At 45.8% G+C, this 19156-nt stretch overlaps 10 protein-coding genes across 10 annotated transcripts; 6 read left to right on the forward strand and 4 right to left on the reverse strand.

The window, feature by feature from the left end:
- Positions 1–933: 933 nt before the first annotated feature.
- On the forward strand, positions 934–1278 carry N7483_009596 (uncharacterized protein; the record flags this gene model as incomplete). The annotated part of the gene is made up of 2 exons (XM_057093023.1): positions 934–1091; positions 1152–1278. 2 exons carry the CDS (start codon positions 934–936, stop codon positions 1276–1278), a joined length of 285 nt encoding a protein of 94 aa, XP_056944197.1.
- A 2191-nt stretch (positions 1279–3469) lies between these two features.
- N7483_009597 (GFA family protein) lies at positions 3470–3956 on the reverse strand (the record flags this gene model as incomplete). Its single annotated transcript, XM_057093024.1, has 2 exons — positions 3470–3653; positions 3718–3956. The coding sequence occupies 2 exons, from the start codon at positions 3954–3956 to the stop codon at positions 3470–3472; spliced, it is 423 nt and encodes a 140-aa protein (XP_056944198.1).
- Positions 3957–6944: 2988 nt separating this feature from the next.
- On the forward strand, positions 6945–7486 carry N7483_009598 (acetyl-CoA synthetase-like protein; the record flags this gene model as incomplete). The annotated part of the gene is made up of 2 exons (XM_057093025.1): positions 6945–6968; positions 7022–7486. The coding sequence occupies 2 exons, from the start codon at positions 6945–6947 to the stop codon at positions 7484–7486; spliced, it is 489 nt and encodes a 162-aa protein (XP_056944199.1).
- A 1510-nt stretch (positions 7487–8996) lies between these two features.
- N7483_009599 (Siderochrome iron transporter 2) lies at positions 8997–10954 on the forward strand (the record flags this gene model as incomplete). The annotated part of the gene is made up of 3 exons (XM_057093026.1): positions 8997–9280; positions 9342–9955; positions 10020–10954. 3 exons carry the CDS (start codon positions 8997–8999, stop codon positions 10952–10954), a joined length of 1833 nt encoding a protein of 610 aa, XP_056944200.1.
- A 442-nt stretch (positions 10955–11396) lies between these two features.
- On the reverse strand, positions 11397–11968 carry N7483_009600 (uncharacterized protein; the record flags this gene model as incomplete). The annotated part of the gene is made up of 2 exons (XM_057093027.1): positions 11397–11741; positions 11810–11968. 2 exons carry the CDS (start codon positions 11966–11968, stop codon positions 11397–11399), a joined length of 504 nt encoding a protein of 167 aa, XP_056944201.1.
- Positions 11969–12578: 610 nt separating this feature from the next.
- N7483_009601 (uncharacterized protein) lies at positions 12579–12794 on the forward strand (the record flags this gene model as incomplete). The annotated part of the gene is made up of 1 exon (XM_057093028.1): positions 12579–12794. The coding sequence occupies one exon, from the start codon at positions 12579–12581 to the stop codon at positions 12792–12794; it is 216 nt and encodes a 71-aa protein (XP_056944202.1).
- An 852-nt stretch (positions 12795–13646) lies between these two features.
- On the forward strand, positions 13647–15248 carry N7483_009602 (uncharacterized protein; the record flags this gene model as incomplete). Its single annotated transcript, XM_057093029.1, has 1 exon — positions 13647–15248. The coding sequence occupies one exon, from the start codon at positions 13647–13649 to the stop codon at positions 15246–15248; it is 1602 nt and encodes a 533-aa protein (XP_056944203.1).
- A 151-nt stretch (positions 15249–15399) lies between these two features.
- N7483_009603 (uncharacterized protein) lies at positions 15400–15859 on the forward strand (the record flags this gene model as incomplete). Its single annotated transcript, XM_057093030.1, has 2 exons — positions 15400–15543; positions 15599–15859. The coding sequence occupies 2 exons, from the start codon at positions 15400–15402 to the stop codon at positions 15857–15859; spliced, it is 405 nt and encodes a 134-aa protein (XP_056944204.1).
- A 393-nt stretch (positions 15860–16252) lies between these two features.
- Positions 16253–17123, reverse strand: N7483_009604 (YoaK family protein; the record flags this gene model as incomplete). The annotated part of the gene is made up of 2 exons (XM_057093031.1): positions 16253–16848; positions 16919–17123. The coding sequence occupies 2 exons, from the start codon at positions 17121–17123 to the stop codon at positions 16253–16255; spliced, it is 801 nt and encodes a 266-aa protein (XP_056944205.1).
- A 1082-nt stretch (positions 17124–18205) lies between these two features.
- N7483_009605 (uncharacterized protein) lies at positions 18206–18529 on the reverse strand (the record flags this gene model as incomplete). Its single annotated transcript, XM_057093032.1, has 1 exon — positions 18206–18529. One exon carries the CDS (start codon positions 18527–18529, stop codon positions 18206–18208), a length of 324 nt encoding a protein of 107 aa, XP_056944206.1.
- Between the last annotated feature and the right edge of the window lie 627 nt (positions 18530–19156).

Here is a 19156-nt window from a genome sequence, read left to right on the forward strand (position 1 = left end):
ACTACTAGTCTAGTCACCTGGACATGTGGGACATTATGTATGTATGTACTCAAGCGCTCAAGTGCTGCTGTAGTACTCCGTACAGCATTTTCAAATTGAATAAATGAATTTTACTGATCAATCCCGAGGTTGGCATCCGAGTCCTCGCATGCATGTGCAGTATGCATGTGCATCAATATATCACGATAGATTTGAAATTTGAAGCATTTCCAATGTTCAAGCTTGGAAGTTCAAATGTTGACCGGGTCCAGATGTCTAAAAATATCCTCCAAATGCAGTATTATTGCCTTGGCGTCCAAGGCGCCACATTAGTTAAATTGTTCCTGGTACATAGGTAATATCCATAATTATGTATCATTCATCAATAGTTTAGTGTGATGATGCACATGGGGGAACTTGATCGACATAATATGTAAACTCGTTCACATGTGCAAGCAAGGAGGGCTAGGTAGAAGTTCCTCAGAATAGTTAAGATTTCCGACTCCACCTGTCACCTAAATAGCCAATCATAGTAGGAGTCCAGATGCTTTTTGTCAAGGAAGTGACCAGAAATTGGGCTTTATACGAAGTCAATAACGTAATAATTAAGTAGCTTGAGCACAATCTACAATGTCTGGTGTATGCATTATTTGGGCAAGCCACAAGAGGCGCTATCGTTTTGTGGTAATTTCTACAAAGATTGATAGAACACCACAATTCGTATGTGATAAACCACACATGCATCTGTCACCTTGCAGATTTTCTCCTGAAAGCAGGATACCTTGCAGCTAGGCTCTAGCCAGTTAGCACTAGAAGTGGGTTACCCGAATTCTGCATACCAGACACTGTATAACATAGAGCGCAATAAAGTATAAATAGGGTTGGTCTTCTGAGCATTCAAAGTTAGATTTTGTTTACATCTCCAATCAGTTTGACTATTCCAGTACCTTCAAAATGCGTGTTCTTTATTATACTCTCATTTGCCTTTTTGGCACTGCACTGGCGATTCCAATCCACGGCCAGGGAAATCAGGCCCGCGCTCCTGGATCAGCAAAAAGCACTGGTCTTCTTGGCGATCTAGCAACTGACACTCATGATGTGGTGGCAGGCGTGTGAGTTGCTGATCTACCTTGCTCAACCAATGACTAGCTCAACAGGACTGATCATAACAGGGGGGAAACGTTATTGCGAAGAGGAGATACGGACACTCAAGCCAGCGGTAGCGATGGATCAGCAGAAGACCCGGGTCTTATCAGCGATGTAGCGAATGGAGCTAATGCTCTGGTGTCAGACTTGTGAGTTCAAGGATCTACCTCGCTTAACTGATGATTAGTTTGACAGAGCTGATGAAGGATAATAAATAGGGGAAAAGCATTATCGGGATGATAGAATGCGAACGTTTGAACACTCAATCCGGCAGCAACTTTTCAAATGGACTTGAGGTTGATACAAATACGATATGAGTCATGGATAATACATAGGCTGGAAGACCTTTTAAGGCGCTGGGCCTTTGACAAATCTCATTCTTACATAGTGTCAAGTATCTATTGATTAATACATATGTATATGTGAATATGGAAAACATTTAAAAGCCTGGGGAGATTGACCAAACTTCATCAAGTAGACCTGAGAAGAAAAGATTGATCATGTTATAATGAGCTCTGGGGTGCTCCAACATTAGGTTATAAATGCTGCATCATGATATTCAGTAATAATTGATTATTTATTGAAAACCTGAACGGGACCTGTCAATGGTTAGGCAATGTTGGTCTTTTAAGCGAGGCCGATCGCCACGAACTTTTGACCTGGACCGAGACTCTCCTTTAACCAATAGAAGGTTACATCCACGTTCTCATCTGCACATGTGTGATCGGAGTTCAGATCAGCCTCAAATAGTCCCTGGGATGGATGCTAGATATACAGAGGGCTGGATGAAATATTTAGTCGTCTAACAGCTCCCCAGCGACATAGTTCCGTTCTACATCGACATGTCATGCTGGGTTCTTGTAGACTAACTGTCTATTATGAAAGCCGTTCCGACGTTTATTCCTCTTGATCCAAAGAAATCTGGAACCACGCCTGGAGCACATCAATCACGAAGTCAAAGCACCATTAGTGTTCGTCTCGCCCCAGAAGGACCGGCAATCCTTCGCAGCTCACAGACAGATCGCACTCGAACATCTTTTAATTCAGGTAGTACCTCCTCTTAATGCCCTAAGAGAGATAGAAACAGTCCTCCGGATGTTGTCCATCTCATATACACTTCTGGCTCCACTGGAGTCCCAAAGGGTGTTTACATGCCACATCAGGCTTACCTATCCGGTTCATTGACGCGAGTCTATTTCTTTTTGGTCCCACTCGTTGTTCGCGCATGGCACAGTTTTCCAACTGTTCGTTCAATCCCTGTGTTAAGGATGCTTTCACAACCTTGCTGACAGGTGGTTGTGTATGTGTGCCGTCTGAAAAGCAACGCTTAAAAAAACCTGTCAGCTTCTGTGCTGAGCACCGCGTAAACCACGCTTCTCTGACACCTGGAATTGCCCAGACAGAACATCCAGATGATTTATGATTTGCCGGGTCTCTAAATGCTTATATTCGGTGGTAAGCAGTCGGGTGATAGTCGACTGAAACTCTGAAGTCTGCAACTGCGACTTGTCAACTCTTATGGACCCACAGAAGCTACCATAGGGTGCGTTGGTAAGCAAGGCCTCTGCTTGTAAAAGCCAGCATATAAATGGTCTCCTGAATCAGCGCAAGGCATCTCAGCCTGCCAGTAAAGAGGTTGTGGAACTCCAGGATCAAGGGACACAAGATGGCCAACCTTTGGAATAATCTTCTAGCACATCGTATTCGGAGAGAAAGTCCCTCTTCATCCACTAGCAGCAAGGATATTCCGGACTTGATTGCAATTACGCAGCTGAAATATCTATAAAGAGGTGGTATTTGGTTTACCTTCCTTGTGGTATGTCTTTCATCCATACTTCAAGTTGACTCGTGTTTGACACGAAGAAGAAGGTTGAGAAAGAAGCAATGATTATGGAAAAGCGGGAGAGATGGTCATTTGTACTAGTGACATTGGCCTTGGATGCGCAGGGACTATCAAAGATATAATTTCAAGGATCTGAACGGCAAATAGGAAGGTAGATTTGAGTCCACATATGCATTAGTGGTAAAATCCGACATGTAGATCTGTCGTTTGCGACGTTGTGATCATCAGATAAAATTGGTTAGATACAATCACTCAATGTTGAATAAGACGAAATAAGATAATTTGATCTGCCTCTGCGGAGTATCAATTATTTCAAGAGCCAAGGAACCATGGATAATCAGTCGTATTAGGGTGCATTGACCTATGTAGCTTGCGAAAGGATATGAACATTTTTGAAGCTCCGCTGGAGAGCAAGTCACTACTTGCGACAAAAAAACAAATCTTTTCACTTAAATTGTCAATGAACTCAGCACAAGTCTTTGAAAAAATCGGTACTGTATTTCAGTAATTGGCCCGATCCTGCTCATGCGACTTGGTCTTATCCTTGAGTGGCTGTAACAGCCAGTCATTGCCAATCTTGCGGTTGACGTGGAAGATTTCCATGGGATCCATATTCCTCGTATTCACACCGAATTCAGCGGCATCACCATCTGATGTCTTCTCTTCCATTGGCCACCAATAGCACCTATGATCAAATCATTTTAGTCAAGCCATTGAAATCCAAAACCAACGAGCTGATCAAGACTTACACGCAACCGCAATTCTCGCAGAAATTAAAGGAGATCTCTTTATCTCCCCAAATATATCGAGAGAGTTTGGCGCCGCCTTTCATATCGATTTTGACTTCATTCACTTTGTAGTATGCCCAGGCTGCTGCGTAGCGTCGACAGATTGTACATTGGCATTCGTTGATTTCTTTGGGTCGATAGGGTAGAATCGCGGTGATGGCGCCGCAATGACAGGTGGATTTGAGGGATTGGTCCTCCATGACTAGCGTAGTCTAGAGCAGAGTAGTAGAAAAAGGGTTGAGTTGGGTACAAGACCGAGATTTTTTGGGGTCTCTTGCAAAAGAAGTGTATTTAATTAAAAATCATGAATGTTTTCAAAGAGAACTTGAAGTGTTGTATGTTTTTATCCAGGGGTACTACATTTGAAGGTTGGGGCTTTAAGAGGGGCACTCTGTTATCCATTGATAAGCATCCTTAGGTTGCTCTCAGGCTCCCATTCAACTAAAATTTAGGCACCCACGCCTATGAGTAATTAACGTGATTCCCAAGCGAGTGGGCCACCCAAGCGAGTGGGCCACCCACCGCCTACCCTACAGTTTTAATCATAAATATTACCACCAGAACGCCAATTTATTAAAATAATTAACTAAATATCACAGTGATCTGATCGATGGCCTTCTTCTCCACACTTCTTACATGTCGGTAGCTTTCTCCTAGCTGGCTGAGGGGGTAAATAAGGCGCCCTAGGCCGTGGTACGGGAGGGATCACTGGCGCCTCAACCACCTGTATAGCACGCTGTATAGCCTCCTGGCCCTCCTGAACAGTCATACCACCCTCGTTAGGTATCTGCCTAGTAGACCGCTTGCGCTTTTGCTTTTGCTTTTCATGTGCAGCGCGTAATTTGCGTGTTTCAACCTCTAATAAAGCTGTTGAATGCATCTGAATTTCGCAGGCCTTGAGAACTTGATCGATTTGCTGTTTGAGTGGACTTGGAGGGCTCTTTGAACGTTGTTTTAGAAGAGCTTTGATTGAACTAGCTTGCCGTTGAAGCTGAATAAGATTCTGAGGTGTTTTAGGTGAAAATTGGCTTGATCGACTAGTAGGGCGGCTAGCTGGGGGGTGTAGGTGTTCGAAGAAGAATATTTAACTTAGAAAGTACTCGATCTGGGTCAAATGGTACTAAACCAGCTGCCGTAAAGCTGTTTTGAATAGTTTGGGTTTGAAAAGCCTCTTTACGAGCGATTGGGTAGGCTTCAAGAAAATCAAATTTATCAACATGGTTAAAACCAAGCCGCATTTGATTCTCAACAAGCCGACCATAGGCCCGTTTTAAAGGCCCAAAACATCCAACATCAAGTGGCTGATGAAGATGTGAAGAATGAGCTGGCATGCAAATTGGAATAATATTATTCTCTTTGCAAATCTGATCAAATTGGGGAGTTAAATGACTCCCATGACCATCAAGAATCAAAAGTCGATATTTTCCAAGCGTACGTTCAGTTGTTGCTGGAATAAAGTGTTTTTGAAGCCATCGAAGTCCAATTTCATCAGTTGTCCATCCATTTGGACTAGTTTCAAATCGCCAGTCAAGTGGAAGGTTTGTAAACCATCCTTCAATTAAAACTTTGCCTTTGAAAATAATCACTGGTGGAAGGGCCCATCCAGATACATTAATTGTTTCAATAGCAGTTACCCATTCACGATTTCCAGGCTGTAAAAGTGATCGTCGACCATAATATCGAGAACGAGTAACAACCTTAGCAGTTGCTGTAAGTCCCATTGCAAATCCAGTCTCATCAAAGTTATAGATATCCTCTGATAGAATACCATTCTCTTGAATTGTTTGAAAAACAAGATTAAACCATTCTTGAACAACTTTTGGATCCTCCATCTTCGCACGTTCATAATTATATCGTCGAGAGAAACGTGTAGTAAGCTCTGAATGTCGTTTAACAAAGTTTGTGACCCAATTTTTGCCAACAGTTTGAGAAGGGGTCTGGCCACGTGCTAAGAGGAGAATATTGGCCATTTCTTGAACAGTAGCAGGCCGGGGGGCAGCTCCACGTATATCCATAGAGATCACCCACTGAAGAAGTGATTTCTCTTCATTCTCAGTTAATTTATGGCTGTTGGCGCGAGTCTCAGAGCGATTGGTATAGCCAGTGAGCCGACGCTGTAGTGTAGTACGAGGTATATCAAAACAGCGTGCAGCTTCACGGATAGAGCTTATTTGTTCAGCTTTAATAGCCTGTATAGCAAGTAGGATTCGACCCTCTTGATTACCATTTTTTTCGGCCGAAACAGTACGTTTTGGTGGCATGATGGGTGGTTGAAGATAAAAGAACGCGGTCGCGACGCGATTTTTTGGTTGGGTGGCCCACTCGCTTGGGTGGCCCACTCGCTTGGGAATCACGTTATGAGTAATTACATCTGAACCTTATATGCTCGGATCCCGTATGGTAGTGAATGAATTTATTCAGGATTATCGCCTGTCAGGATAGATCTTCGGTAGGAATTTAGAGTTGTTATATACGTAAATGTTTTCTACAGGTTTCAAATGGGGCATCAACATTGAATAGGCTCAGGTAGAAGCCGCCAGAAGCCAATCAATAAGGGACAGAGAGCCATCTTCCTGCCAAAGGTGTTGTAGACGAATAAAACCCATATCAGCATGCGAACTAGTATTTTTTCACATTCTTATTTTCAAAATCAATTTCTGGTATTCATGGACAGCGATCAAACTTAATTTCGCCTCAATTACCTGATCCGATCCCGGCGTCAGCCTTTCCAATGCAGCCCCGCATAATTCAAAATCCTCTTCCACTGGGCCTCGGTGCACTCCATCCCGCTAAACGCCATTATGCTCACATCTAGTAATGCAGCATAGGCCAACAAGCCCCGTCGTAGTACCAGGTCGACAATGATTAGCCGCGAAGTCGGCCCCATGGCGGCCACCGTATTCTGTAAGATTTTCAGGACAACGCTGTCACTCCAATTATCTTTGACCTGACCTAAGTCCTGCCTGCTGTGACAGGGGGGTCCTATGAACGCGACGCTGATGGACCAGCTGTTGCAACACGGCAATATCTTCGCCTGCGTTCTCGCATCTAAGACCTTGCCCGACATCTGGAGACATGCGCCAACTTGGCCTTCGTGGCTATAAGCCGTGTGCGCCACCTTGCTATTATTGGCGCCACCTGCTAGCCCTACCTGGCATCCCAAATCACCTGCCACACCCAGATCACTCATGTTTATGGCGTCTCTGAGTCCGGTTTGCTACCTGTCGGGGTACTGTCCGATCTAGCTGACTGGGCCTACTTGAAGCTCAGCCCAGAAGTGTTATATGAATTCCGCGCTGTCTGCGGGCCCTATCACGAGGTGGTGCTGCTACGCCGCTCAAACGCACCTGCCCAGCCCGTCTTCGCCATGTTTCGCACGCTCGATGAGTATCCCATGGGCGATCTCTTCGCACCATATCCCGCTCGACCGCATCAATTTCTTCCTCGAGACATGGAATGGGTGCTGGAGGCCCATCCAGCCATCCGCTGGGCCCTGATCGCCGAGGAGCGCCGCGGTGGTCTCGCCCTTCTTCTGGACCGGCACCCCGATGTAAGTATCGATCCGGCTAAGTTCTGGGATACGATTCTACCGCTGCTTGACCAAGCCAATGCCCTGTGTCACATCCCAGCTATCCTCCGCCACGACCTCATCGTCTTTACAGACCCGGCCCGGCCCCTGCCGCTAGGTGTTAAGGGGAATCCGCAACGCGCCCGCTCGATCGGACCGTAGCATCTAGTTCTATCTCACTACCTCTTAAACTTTTTCTGTATATACAAGCATAAGTCGTGGAGAACAGGGTGTTTCTTACCTTTGTGAATATGCGGACATCCTTTCAGAGAGGGAGCTATCAAGAAAACGCATCTTCCAAAATCTCCACTATTGCATGACACTATAATATCTCAAGGTCGTTTATTTATTTTTTCCCTTGGTCCCGACGTCCGAGTTCACATACCTATATAACTGGACATCGGATAACTGGTACTTCTTCTCTCACCCTAAATTCAAGTTTCAACGGGCTTTAAATTAAAGAGCTTTTGTCTTATTAAATATGGACCCAGGCATAGGGCTTGTCGAAATCACATTAAGAACTTCAACTTGAAGTCATACATGCATGTGCCGCGGTACTACTAGGTAGTATTCCATTCTCTTCAAGTTTTTACGAATACTACTAGTACATAGACCATAATACCTTGACTCTCACGCAAATCCAGCGGTGTCTCTATCAGTGCTGCAGCATCTCTCGGCACGAATCTCGATGCTCCTCAACATGAAAACGAAGCAGGCTTCCAAATGTCCACTTTGAAAAGGAAATATGGTGATCTCAGGATAATAAAACATCCAACTCACTGGGTTTACTTGGGGGATTTCTTCCAATGTTGGGCTTTGACCTCGGAAAGGCTAGAAAAATAAATTGAGTGAGAAGATCAAGATCGCCAGTACTCCGTAGTTAGGAATACGATGAGCAGGTTTGAACAAAATACGACTGCTCAAGGCTTTGATCAATTTCTTCAAGTTGGAAGTCTACTTCCCGTGTATCGGATTTGAAGTGTGAGCTTCAAGTGCTGCTTCGGGGCCGCTTTACGACAGGATTAGTAATTTGATCAGTTGGCCCCCCTAAACCTTGGAACTCTGTCTCAGGATCCCATCCAATGATAGATAATCTTCTCAGTGATAATCAATCTGATAACCTGGTAGGGAATTTAAATTTCGTGAGAGAGTAATGGCAAAAGAAATATGATCTCGGGGAATACCATATGGCTAATACGAGATCTTGGACCACTTGAGATATCTGGATGAAAAAAAAAAGAAAAAAGAACTATCATAATCAATGGAGTCAATATTGTCACTCATTCACTCAGTAGCTTTCTCAAATAAAAGGAATTAAAAACTAGGAAAAATTCTCTATTAATTCTTAGGTAGGAAGTTCGGAGACGCCGGGGATGATCGAATGCGGATATCTTTGATTATCTGATCCCGCCACACCCCGACGAGGCTCTCGGAAAGGACCCTGAACGAATAAAGAAGAAAGATGTGGAGTCCGTTCCAAGAAAACCGAGTTAAGCGCGCGTTCGGGAGCCCTTCTAAGTTTTTGAGACCCTTTTTTTTGAATTGAAAAAGGCCTCAGGTTCCCCCTCCTTGCATCTTGCAACTCGTTCTTGGTTTTGTCGCTTCTGCTAGATCCGGTACTTCCTGAGCTTCATTGCCAGGCAAAGCTGGGGTTCTCTTCACTGTTGACACAATGGGTGCTATCGATGTCATTCGGGGTCGCAATGAAGGTGGCCGGACATCTAAGCCATTTGTCCCGCCTGATGAGGGTATTGAGAAGCAAGAACCCTCCACAAATGAGAGTATTACTACTTCCTCACCGTCCTCACCGGAAGAAGAGTCTTTCGAGTGGCACGATGAAAAGGAAGTCCAAAGAAACCCGGATCATATCAATGCCAATGCCGAGCTAGGTCTGCAGAAGGCTGAAGCTGCTGCGCTGGTCTACACCAGAAAAGTTGTACTTGGGATTTATGGATGGTGGGTTCAAGTTCCGGATGAAAAGAATCAGGCTAAAACTAACATGCGACCGATTACATAGGATTTGGCTGTGCTATTTCATGTTAGCATTCCATCAGACTTTATTGTCTAATCTCACTCAATATGTGTATGCTGAATTTTCGGCTGCTCCACAAGTGACCACAGCGTATATCACTTCGGCAATTATTGGGGGCGTTCTTAAGTTACCCCTAGGTAAGACCCTGAATTTGTGGGGCCGTGCGGAGGGTCTTGCCTTCTCCGTCATCATTTATCTACTGGGAATGATTATTCTCGCTGCATGTAATGGCCCCAATGCCTTTGCTGCAGGTTATACCCTTTACTGGGTGGGATATTATTTTATTTATTTGATTTTGGAGATTTTCATCGCTGATACCACTGGTTTGCGAAACCGAGCGTGGGCTTTTGCGTTCTCTACTACACCGTTTATCTGTACCGCCTTCACGGCTCCATTGGCTGCGACTTCATTTATCCAAACATCTGGATGGCGTTGGGGATTTGGTGTCTTCGCTATTGTTCAACCTTTTGTCTTCTTTCCTCTTTGTGGAATTTTCAAATTTTACGAAAGGAAGGCTAAGAAAATGGGTATCATTCATAGAGAGCCTAGTGGCCGGACCACTATGCAATCTATCGTCTACTACTTTCATGAATTCGATGGTAAGAGATATACCTTGCCCCTTGATGTTCCAAACAGAGCTAATCAACTTTCACTTTGAATTAGTGATCGGTGCCTGTATCATTATGGCTGCCTTTATTCTATTCTTGTTACCTTTCAGCTTAACATCCTACGGCCTGACTGGATACTCCAGCGCCAAGTTCATTGCTATGATTGTTATAGGATTCCTCCTATTCCCTACCTTTGCGATCTGGGAGAAGTATTTCGCTACTAAGCACTTCATTCGCTGGCAAATGTTCAAGAATCGTACGATTGCCGGTGCTTGTTTACTTAGTCTCGTTCTATTCTTCAATTTCGATCTCTGGGATACATACTTCCAAGGCTTCCTACTTGTGGTGTATGACCTTGGATACACAAAAGCCGGATATGTGCTGCAAACCTACAACGTCGGTTCCTGCTTTTGGTCCGTGGTCATGGGTCTATACGTGTACAAAACCAAACACTTCAAATGGGTCTGTCTGTGGTTTGGACTACCGCTTATGATGCTCGGATCTGGCCTGATGATCCACTTTCGTGGTGCTGATCAAAGTATCGGATACATTATCATGTGTCAGATCTTTATTGCATTCGCTGGTGGTACTCTCGTGATCGGAAATGATATGGCTGCCATGGCGGGTGGTGATCGCGAGGGTATTCCCATCGCGCTTTCACTGATCAGCTTGTTCAATAATGTGGGCAGCTCTATTGGATATGCTGTTTGTGCCGCTATCTATAACAATACTTTCCTCAACGCCCTTCGCAGCCGTCTTCCTGCCGATCAGCAGGCGAATGCTCTCACCATCTACAACAAGTCTTTCGCATACCAATTGCAATTTCCTGTTGGATCTCCTGTTCGTGACGCTGCAGCATATGCGTGGGGCTACTCCCAGAAGATGAACTGCATTGCCTCTACGTGTGTTTTGGTTTTGGGAATTCCTGCTATTCTGCTTTGGAAGAACTTCAACGTGGATAAGAAACAGGTCAAGGGTACCGTGCTCTGAGTGCTTCAATTCCTCGAGGGAAATGAGTACTAGTAATCGGATGGGTGTTTTGTATACTTGTTATGTATAGTCAATTTTCAGATGCTCGACTCGGCATATCACCTTTGTTAATACTACTTTTGCCATGAAGAGGCCATGGACCCACATGTGCATTCTTTAACTAGCTCACGCGTCCTCTCCTGCTCACATCATGAAATTTTGAATTGAAATGCCAGCATAAATTGATATACGGAACATAAGTTATGGAACATGAATGTTCTATGAGAGTCTCCCGAGTGTTCCGTATCGGGAAAGTGGCGAGTTGCGAACTCTACGAAGCCCAAGGTTGCGCAACATCGAACATTGCCTATGAACCAGCCGTGGTTCACCTTAGACGGACCTCTAGGACCTACGCATTTTCAGGTAAATCTGCACCGTCATCATCCTGATCAAAACACAACTTTCAAATATCACCAGAATCCTCTAGATCAAGTTCTTTCTTCATCCTTGTTTCATCGCTCGGGTCGCGAACCGTCATCCACCCCTCCCAATCTTCAAGAGTGATACAAGCTTCGTCTTTCGTCCAGTCGAAGGGCCCACATATCTGACCTTCACTTTCCTGCTTGCCGCCCCATCTCATCTCGTGTGTTTCTGCGTCGAGAAAGACCCATCGTAAGGTTGGTGGTGTTTCACCGGAGATAGTGACTAGCCCAGCTGTATTTCGAGGAGACAGATCAGGGTGCTGAGAGAAGCCTCCATTGAACAGGACGAGAATTTGGATGAGGTGATTTTGTGATGTAGATCTGTTCTAGTTATTGAATTATTCAATCATAGAGCGGGGAGTATTCAGAACAGGGGACGAGGAAAGCGACATACTCTACCATCCGAGCCTAGATAGACATGAGCATTATGGACCGCCTGTCTCTGTAGAACCCCTTCTGTGACTGCGCATGTTGCGGTAAGATGACATCGTTGCTTTCGAGACTCCTCTCTTCGGCGCTCTTCGTGATCCTGAGTGCCTTTAAGATGCTTCATTCTGCCACTGGCAGGAGAGTCCCGGGGCCACGGGTGTTGTAGACCATCGGGGTAACCAATCTTTGATTCCCACGGGAGATGAAGCGACGTGAGAACATTTCCGCCTATGGATCTAAGAATAATGGGATTTGCCGACAATTGCATTGATAGGACATCCAAAGCTCATTGAAACAACAATGTATCATTGAATCAGGAAACAAAACACTATGAGCCATGGAACGGTTTTTGAGGCAGCGAGCACCTTCAGTGCCTCCAAGCTGAGATAAGGTCGCCCCATCTACCAACTTGAAGACATGCATATTTGCATATTAAAAAGGCTGGGCTACTCAGCGCAATCTTTTCGTGAGTGATACGCTGACTCCCACATTATATAACATATACAATTTTTTTTAAATCTCGTCTACGCGTTATCGGATCAACATGGGTGATCCTATTCCAGCATTGAGGTATCTCCATAACCACCTCACCTTGACCATACATTCAACGAGTTCACCAACTCATCAAGGCTAACTCCCACCCTTTGATGTCTAGTATCACCGCACTTGCCCCTGGAAAAGGCAATTGCAAAAATCGCCATGGATCCCAAGATTCTCTTTCCAGTAACGATCCCATGGAGAGTCTCATGGACCCTGAGACACTGGCTAGTGGCGAGGGTAAATTGATTGGACCTGCTGCTGCCCTAATCCTCGATACAAAGAGGCACGAGGATGATGAGAAGGAGGATAAGGGAAGTTTGAATATCAGAATTCACTTGGATCTTCATGCCAAGATTAAATTGGGCTTGGAGGCGGATCTATATGGAGATGTGGTGATTGGGTTGTTGTGAGAGGAATCAGAGGATGATATGGTCATCGTCTTTTCTGTTTTACACGTCAACTTGAACTTTCTTCAGACACTCTGATCGTCTGCCCAGGTGCCAGTGATGTTAAATAAAATTATCATTACTGATCAAGCCAAATTCGAATATTCAATGCAAGTCATTCTCCAAGGCTACTCTTTTCCACAGGATATGTACAGTTTGAGCACCACTGGTAATATGAATTATGCAATGGTCCTGGAAAAAAGCAATATGATTCGTCTGCGACAGGGGTCTCCCAAAGTTTCGTTTTGGACCACTCGGTCTCTCAGGCATTTAGGGGCCATTTTAAAGAGGCTCATCCTGATATCCAACTTGAACCTTGGAAGGCATACCAAAAAACAGGTGTCAGAATTTGATACATATTCATCCAATTCTCAATTTCAGATTACTGGGTACCTCAATCTCTCTTGCATGAGCATTGCGCAGGGACCTGATCCGCCCCCAAATATGGGTTCAGCTTTGCTGCACCACTAAACCACTTTTGATTGCTTTCTCGCACACCCCTCCCAAACTACCGATACCCCTGTTCAAACCATGACGTGTCGTGGTATTCCAGCAAATCACAGGAGGTATCCAATGGGGCCGACTGGCTATTTTCTACGCTTGGATCACAATCCATCCCACTTATGGTTGGTAAATGCGGCTGAGTGGAATCCCCCCCAAAGTCGTAAACAGTGCGCCAAAAAGAAAGTTTCCCCAATAAACAGGGTTTTGTGGGAGGGCTTGCTTGATCTTCATCTTGAGCTTTAAAATCACCTTCAGTGTGGTTAGCCCCCTATCGCATTGTGCTCCTGTTAACTCCTCTACGCATTGCCCGAGATGCTCCCATCTCACGGCGACTTTACAGTCGGCTGGGTCACTGGAATTCGGAAGGAGTACACCGCCGCTCGTCAGGTCTTGGACGAGGAATTCGAATCAACTAACTTCGTGCTACCGAGAGGGGATCGAAATACCTATACCTACGGCCGCGTCGCCAAACATTATGTTCTCATTACCTGTCTTCAGAATGCGCAGTACGGAATCGAGTCGGCATCTGATGCGGCGCATGATATGAGGAGTAGTTTCCCCATGATCCGCGTACTATTGATAGTGGGGATTGCTGGAGGGATACCGTCACCCCGCCACGATATCCGCCTTGGCGATGTTGTGGTAGGCACTGAGATCGTTCAATACGAGATTGGAGATGCGACCGAGGAGCTCAAACATACCAGCCATATCGAGCCACCAGGGCGAGCGCTTTTCACGGGTACACAAGGGTTAGCGGTTCAACTTGATGAAGGGTTAGATCTTCACGAGCTTCTAGAGAAGGCCTTCGTTAAAACACAGAAAATAAGAGATGACTATCAGCGGCCCCGAAATCATCTTGATCGGTTACTAAAGGCGGATTATGAACATGCCTCGTCTTGTGAATGCCTCTCCTCTAGCGCGATTGACGAAAATACGATAATCGCTCGAACCGATCGCCCTGAATACGACCGAATCACGGTGCACACTGGTAGAATTGGATCAACGAATATCAGTTTGAATGATGCTGGAAAACGAGACAGGGTTGGCAAGGAACTGGGCATCCTATGCTCCAAACAAGAACTGCCCAGTTCAGCGAACAAGTTCGCTTGTTTGCATATTCGAGGGATTTGCGATTATTCCGATTCACACAAAAGAGAAGCTTGGAATGGATTCGCCGCCGCTGCCGCTTCTGTCTACGCAAAGAAATTGTTGCAAAAAATTGCTGCCGAAGAAGTATGGCGGATGAATATCTCGATTGACACGAAAAACCTTCAACAATTTACCGAACACCTTGTCTACGAAGTGAATCAAGCTACGAACATTTCAGCTCGACTCGCAGAGCTAAAGACCAAGCTAACGACCACAGACCGTGCGTTACGGGGTGTGAAGACTGGGGTTGAGCTTTTGGTGCAATTAGCGCAAGAGGCAATGAGTGGAGGTCAGAGGCAGTCGAATGATGTTCCGTTGATGAGAAATCATTGGGAGGCAATTGCAGCCAGCCAAGCGGATCTGAAACGAGCGCTATATAACCTCAGTTTCCACATCAAGACCGTTCAAAAAACGGCTGTATCGAAAGAGTCTCGATTGGAATGTGATAGATTGAATATCCGACTTCAAATGAGCTCCGCAGCTCTTCAAGACTTGAACACCCCGATACAGCCGATGTTATACAGTGTAGCCACGAATGGTCACGATCATGACGATACCACAGGCAGTGATGTGATATCTATCACTGCTTCGGAAAGCACTAGGAAGGCCAGCAATCTCTCGAACATTGGGGGGGAAATTCAGCGACTTGAGCACCAAGGCATTTACAAAACCCGAACGACACAGCTCAAAGCAATCAATCAGCGATTCGAATTACTCAAAGGAAAGAAACGATCTTCTCCTGTCTCCCGACTTGCTAGGTCATAAGAAGGGAAACCGATGGTCAAATGTGTTCCGAAATCAAGAAAAGCATCGACAGGACAGTGGATCATTCATTGAACTACCAGCTTCCGAAAACGATAAACTGAAAAGCCCCGGCGTGGGCTGGCGTCATTCCATACAATCAATGAGAGGCAATATGTCACGATTTGACATTTCATCCCTCTCCGAGAAACGTTCGACTGAAAGAGGGAGCGAGAAGACGCTGGTTGTGCAGAAGCCGTGGCCTGAGGTCAAGCGCAAAGAAATCCTCACAAGGCCAGATAGTCCACAGGAATTGCCAGTAAGTCTATCCACCTCTACACTAGTCTTCAACTCTACTTATGATCCCTCTCTAGGGTCGAACCAGTTTTGAGGACTCGTCAACTCCCATGCAGACAGTATCACCACTCATTGCTCCCCGTCCACTCTTTGCTAGTGCGGGCTCCATATCGAATTTCAATTTTCCATCTTTGGATAATTTGCGAGATCTGGGAAGTCATGTCAACGTTTCTGAGATAGAGTTTGATACTCGAAAGGACCTACTGAAGACTCCTGATGATCAGGGATCTCGGGCTCCATCTCCACTGGCAATACCTGTGCTGGGAGAGCGGGCTTGATGTCCTATTCCGCTATGTATTAATTCGAATAATATTATACCCTAATAGCCTAAGTAAAATGCAGCACCGTGAACTTGAATAATCCGTGCCAGTGTAAGTGGAACGCAAGGAGCGTAGATTTGCCAGTAGGAAGCAATAGGAAACAGGAATTGTACTGCATGCTTCGAGTTACCGTTGAGTTACCTGGACTACTTGGAGAAGATCATCAACGAAATCATTAAAACTGTGAAATCTCTTTAAAAAAGCTCTAGCATCTAGCAATACGCTCTCTATAATGCAAGTATAAGTAACAATTAGCTATTCACCCTTGAAGCCAGCAACAAGGCTTTTGCGCGCATGCGCGCAAGTAAAACAGTGCACACGAGCACCCCAAATACCCGATTAGAAGACAAATTACTTCGCCTTCCAGAACAACCACCCAATAGCAGTAACAAACTTCATTCCTGCTGCCATCCAAAGCGCAGATTCCATACCACCACTGCTGCGACTCAACCAACCTCCAACAATAGCACCCACAAGCAAAAACACCACACCTCCAATACGGCGATTCCGCTTAACATTCGCAGTGGGCTTTTCGATAAGCTTAGGATCGGAAGCAATGTCAAAGTAGACACTGGTAAGAACGACAGTCGGGATCTCATTGTAACCCAGTGCTCGACTGCAGGTCATACCACCAGCAGATTGGCAAGCCAGGAGAGCGATAGGGATCAATTCCAGGAACAGGGGCCCGCCATCGAGGCTGGAATCGTTGGAGGAGTGGGGAATAAGATCAGCTTGAATGAGTGCGACGGCGATAATGATAAGGGCTGTTTGGACGAGGAAGGAGACGAAGAGGGTTCCGCGGCGCAAAGAGCCGACCGTGCGCATACTAATGGAGAAGACCATTGCGCCGGTGAAGAAGGAGGTGATTGACACCAGGGACTTTAGCCATCCCCATGGTTTACTGACTGGTTGGTTGGATGCACCGAGGCCAAGGAAGATGGTGTTACCTGTAATGTTTGAGACGTTCGGTCAGTTCCTGAGAACATTCTTGGAAGGTGGGTGGTGGGTGAATCATACCAGTTTGCATTCCTAAGAAACATGACCACGCATTGTAGGCGCTGCTGTCGCAGAGACCAGTCAGGAAACATAGTAGCAAACAGACCAGATCAGCATGGCTGGGGTTGAGTTCTTGTTTCCATCCTCGTTTGATCGATGACTCCTTTCGCAGATCTGGGGAGGTTGCCTCCAGATCCGGTATCGGGGACGAGGTGGATTTCTCCATTCTGTGTTTTTTTTTGTTCCAGTTGTGAGATTTATAAACACACAAAGGTCAAGAGGAGAAGAGGAGGAGAATTATAAGAGAATCGGAGAAGGCCGATGATCAAGAAGAAAATTGAGTTGAGATGCGCACTCCGCGGCGAACTGGCCCGATTCCCGAGGCAGCGAGAGTTTTTTCTCTTTTCCACTCCAAATCACGAAATCACGGCATTTGACTCCACTCGTTCCGTAGGGCTGAAGAGTCCCTTTTTATCCCTACCATGGAAGAAAGTCGACTTTCAGGTTCTGCAGAATTTACAGACTGCGCCCTCCTTGGCTTGTTTCTGATGGTTATCTCCTCTCGCCAAGTGTTTTCCAAGAGTCCAAGTCTGCGGATGTTGCTCACGCCAATACTCCTCCGAATAAACATGATGACATTTCCCAGGCCGATCTAGGCCCACTTTCGGTGACGGGTTTTGTCCTACTCTGTTCCTGAGCGATAACGATGGAACAGGCATAGCTCCGATCCGTCAACTGGTGACAAGTCGACTCGTACCGGTTCGATCTCAACAAGGCATTAAAGATGGATCTCAACAATTATTGAAGCTCAAGAAGACTTGTTTGCGAATGCGTCATCATAAATTGCCAAGGAGACTTTTTTGAAACCATTATGCCGCGCCAGGCTCACCGAGGGACAAGTGCATGTCGCACGAGTTATCAACTCTTGGCAGTGAGCGTAAGTCGCAGCGATAAAGAGAGCCGAGAAACTAGGGGAAATGGAATCGAATTATCTACTCCGTCTGCCCGAGTCCACGCAACCTCAATCTGCATGCAATTCCCATCACACCTTAGGTGCATGGAAGAAGTCCGATGACCCCTCTCATCCCTGCGGCCCCAGTAGCTCCCGGTATAGTGCCCTGTAGTCCACCCGGGCGTGACGGATGCAAAGAGGAACCTCGAAAAAGTGGCTGATGTTCCAAGAAGTCTCAAGCTGACTTACAGGTGCGCCCAGATACTACCCGTTCTGTACAGAGCGGTGCTCTGTAGTAACACAGACCAGGGGCTCCGAGTCACTTCAAGTTCACATGGTTTGCATATATCGCTACGTCACATCCCGAGGTGATCGTGGAGAGAAGGATAAATTTCATTAGGAGTTAAGCCTCCTTCCAATATCCCAGACATGCCATTACAGCACGTGAAGGCAAATTTAGTACTGTCTGGTGAAAAGTGACCGGTTTCATCTTCTCTATAGTAATCAGGCCCGCAATGCGATCGAGCAGTGTAATCAAAGCTGTGTTCCATGACTCCAGTTCGTGTATTCCAAGGCTGCACTTTGCCCTTTCCAAAGCAAGCGGCCAAAGTGGTCGCATCATGAGACAGCATCAGGAGGTTGACGCTCGCCATTTCCTCGGCATCTGTCTCAATAGACATTTGGGTTTCTCCATGCTTCAGATCCAGGATGTGGACTCTTCCGCCGCGGCATCCGATCACGGCCAAAGATTTGTCATAGGAAACTAGACCTAAGAGGGGCCCAGAAAGAGAATTTGAGAGAGGACTTTCTATTCTCTTCACCATAATCCCGGTAGCCACATTCCATATGTTGATTGAGGCGTCTCCTAAAAAACAGATGATCTGCTTCCCATCAAGAGAGAAATCAACTAATTGCCGCCGCCGAAGGTAGGAAATGATTTGAGGAGGGATCCTGTTGCCGTCTCCCAAACATGCACATTGGCAGATGCTAACAGTTTGCCATCTGGTGAAAAACAAAGACTTTGGAAGCCATTGAGTTTAAAAGTCTGTTGGCACGCATCCCAATGCTCTCCCACCACTGGTGGCCGGATGATGAACCTGGGGATAACATGGCTGAAGTACCTCCGAATATGACTGTTTTCTGGGCATTGTACAAGCGCTGACTGGTATATTTGGAGGGGTTTCTCCTCAAACATGGACCTGAATTTCCTTATAAAGCGCCCCAGATCTTAGGTTAAAATTCGTAGCTCTTGTCTGCCAGCTGGCTGAAAAATTCATAAGAGTGAGCAGGATGTAGGCGGTTACATT

Source organism: Penicillium malachiteum (genome assembly GCF_028827825.1).
Source record: "Penicillium malachiteum strain IBT 17515 chromosome Unknown utg000004l:1.0-4883003.0:1.0-4884900.0, whole genome shotgun sequence".
NCBI lineage: Eukaryota > Fungi > Ascomycota > Eurotiomycetes > Eurotiales > Aspergillaceae > Penicillium > Penicillium malachiteum.